This window comes from Arachis ipaensis, chromosome B03 (genome assembly GCF_000816755.2).
Source record: "Arachis ipaensis cultivar K30076 chromosome B03, Araip1.1, whole genome shotgun sequence".
In the NCBI taxonomy this organism is placed as follows: domain Eukaryota; kingdom Viridiplantae; phylum Streptophyta; class Magnoliopsida; order Fabales; family Fabaceae; genus Arachis; species Arachis ipaensis.
Genome location: NC_029787.2, coordinates 22,863,082 through 22,863,721, shown reverse-complemented (window position 1 = coordinate 22,863,721; position 640 = coordinate 22,863,082). Strand labels below are relative to the sequence as shown.

General features: G+C 38.6%; 1 protein-coding gene across 1 annotated transcript in view; it reads right to left on the bottom strand.

Moving 5' to 3' along the window:
- Positions 219-640, bottom strand: part of LOC107629814 — a gene marked incomplete in the record, with an annotated part of 4,248 nt that continues 3,826 nt past the window's right edge. Inside the window, 1 exon segment of the mRNA XM_016332708.2 lies at positions 219-640. Within this exon segment, the coding sequence (XP_016188194.1) occupies positions 258-640 (383 nt within the window).

The window sequence follows — 640 nt, the reverse complement described above, 5'->3', positions numbered from 1 at the left end:
CTATAGCTCATCATAATTCGCCAATTCCTTTTCCTAGTTCTTGTATTATTTTTTCTTCATTTAAGAGTTCCATACGCAGTAGTTATTGATTTCAATGTAGTCCCTACAAAATGCTTGATCAAAGCCCAAAGGGCCAGTTTTGCAGGACCAAAATTCCATTCTGAAAGGGTCCGTCTAACCCAAAAAATGAAAGAAAAAAGACGGTCTGAAAGGTTAGGAGTAAGTAAAAAGGATCATTTTTCATTCACCATGGATAATCAAAGTGTACCAAACCATGAATCAAAATCATCTGTTACTTTAGACTTGCTTTCAGAATGTGAAGATTGTCCACTCTGGAGAACAGACTTTTCTTCCCGTGGCCTTACTAAAACATTTGGATTTGTCAAAGTAGATGTTTCCTCTAGCAAGTCATCAAGTACATCATCTAAACTCGCACTACTTGATGCAGTTTTTGGAGCAACTGACTCTCTTTTTGAAATACCAGGAGGATCCACCTTAAAGGCCCCCAATGAAACAGATGGGGTATTAGGTTTATAACCTTGGGAATCTAGAATCTTGGTTTCGCTAAGCGAATCTAGAAGCATGTCGAGTTCCTTTTCTGCATCAGCTGCCTCAAATGTTGAGTGCTTGCGTCTTGTAT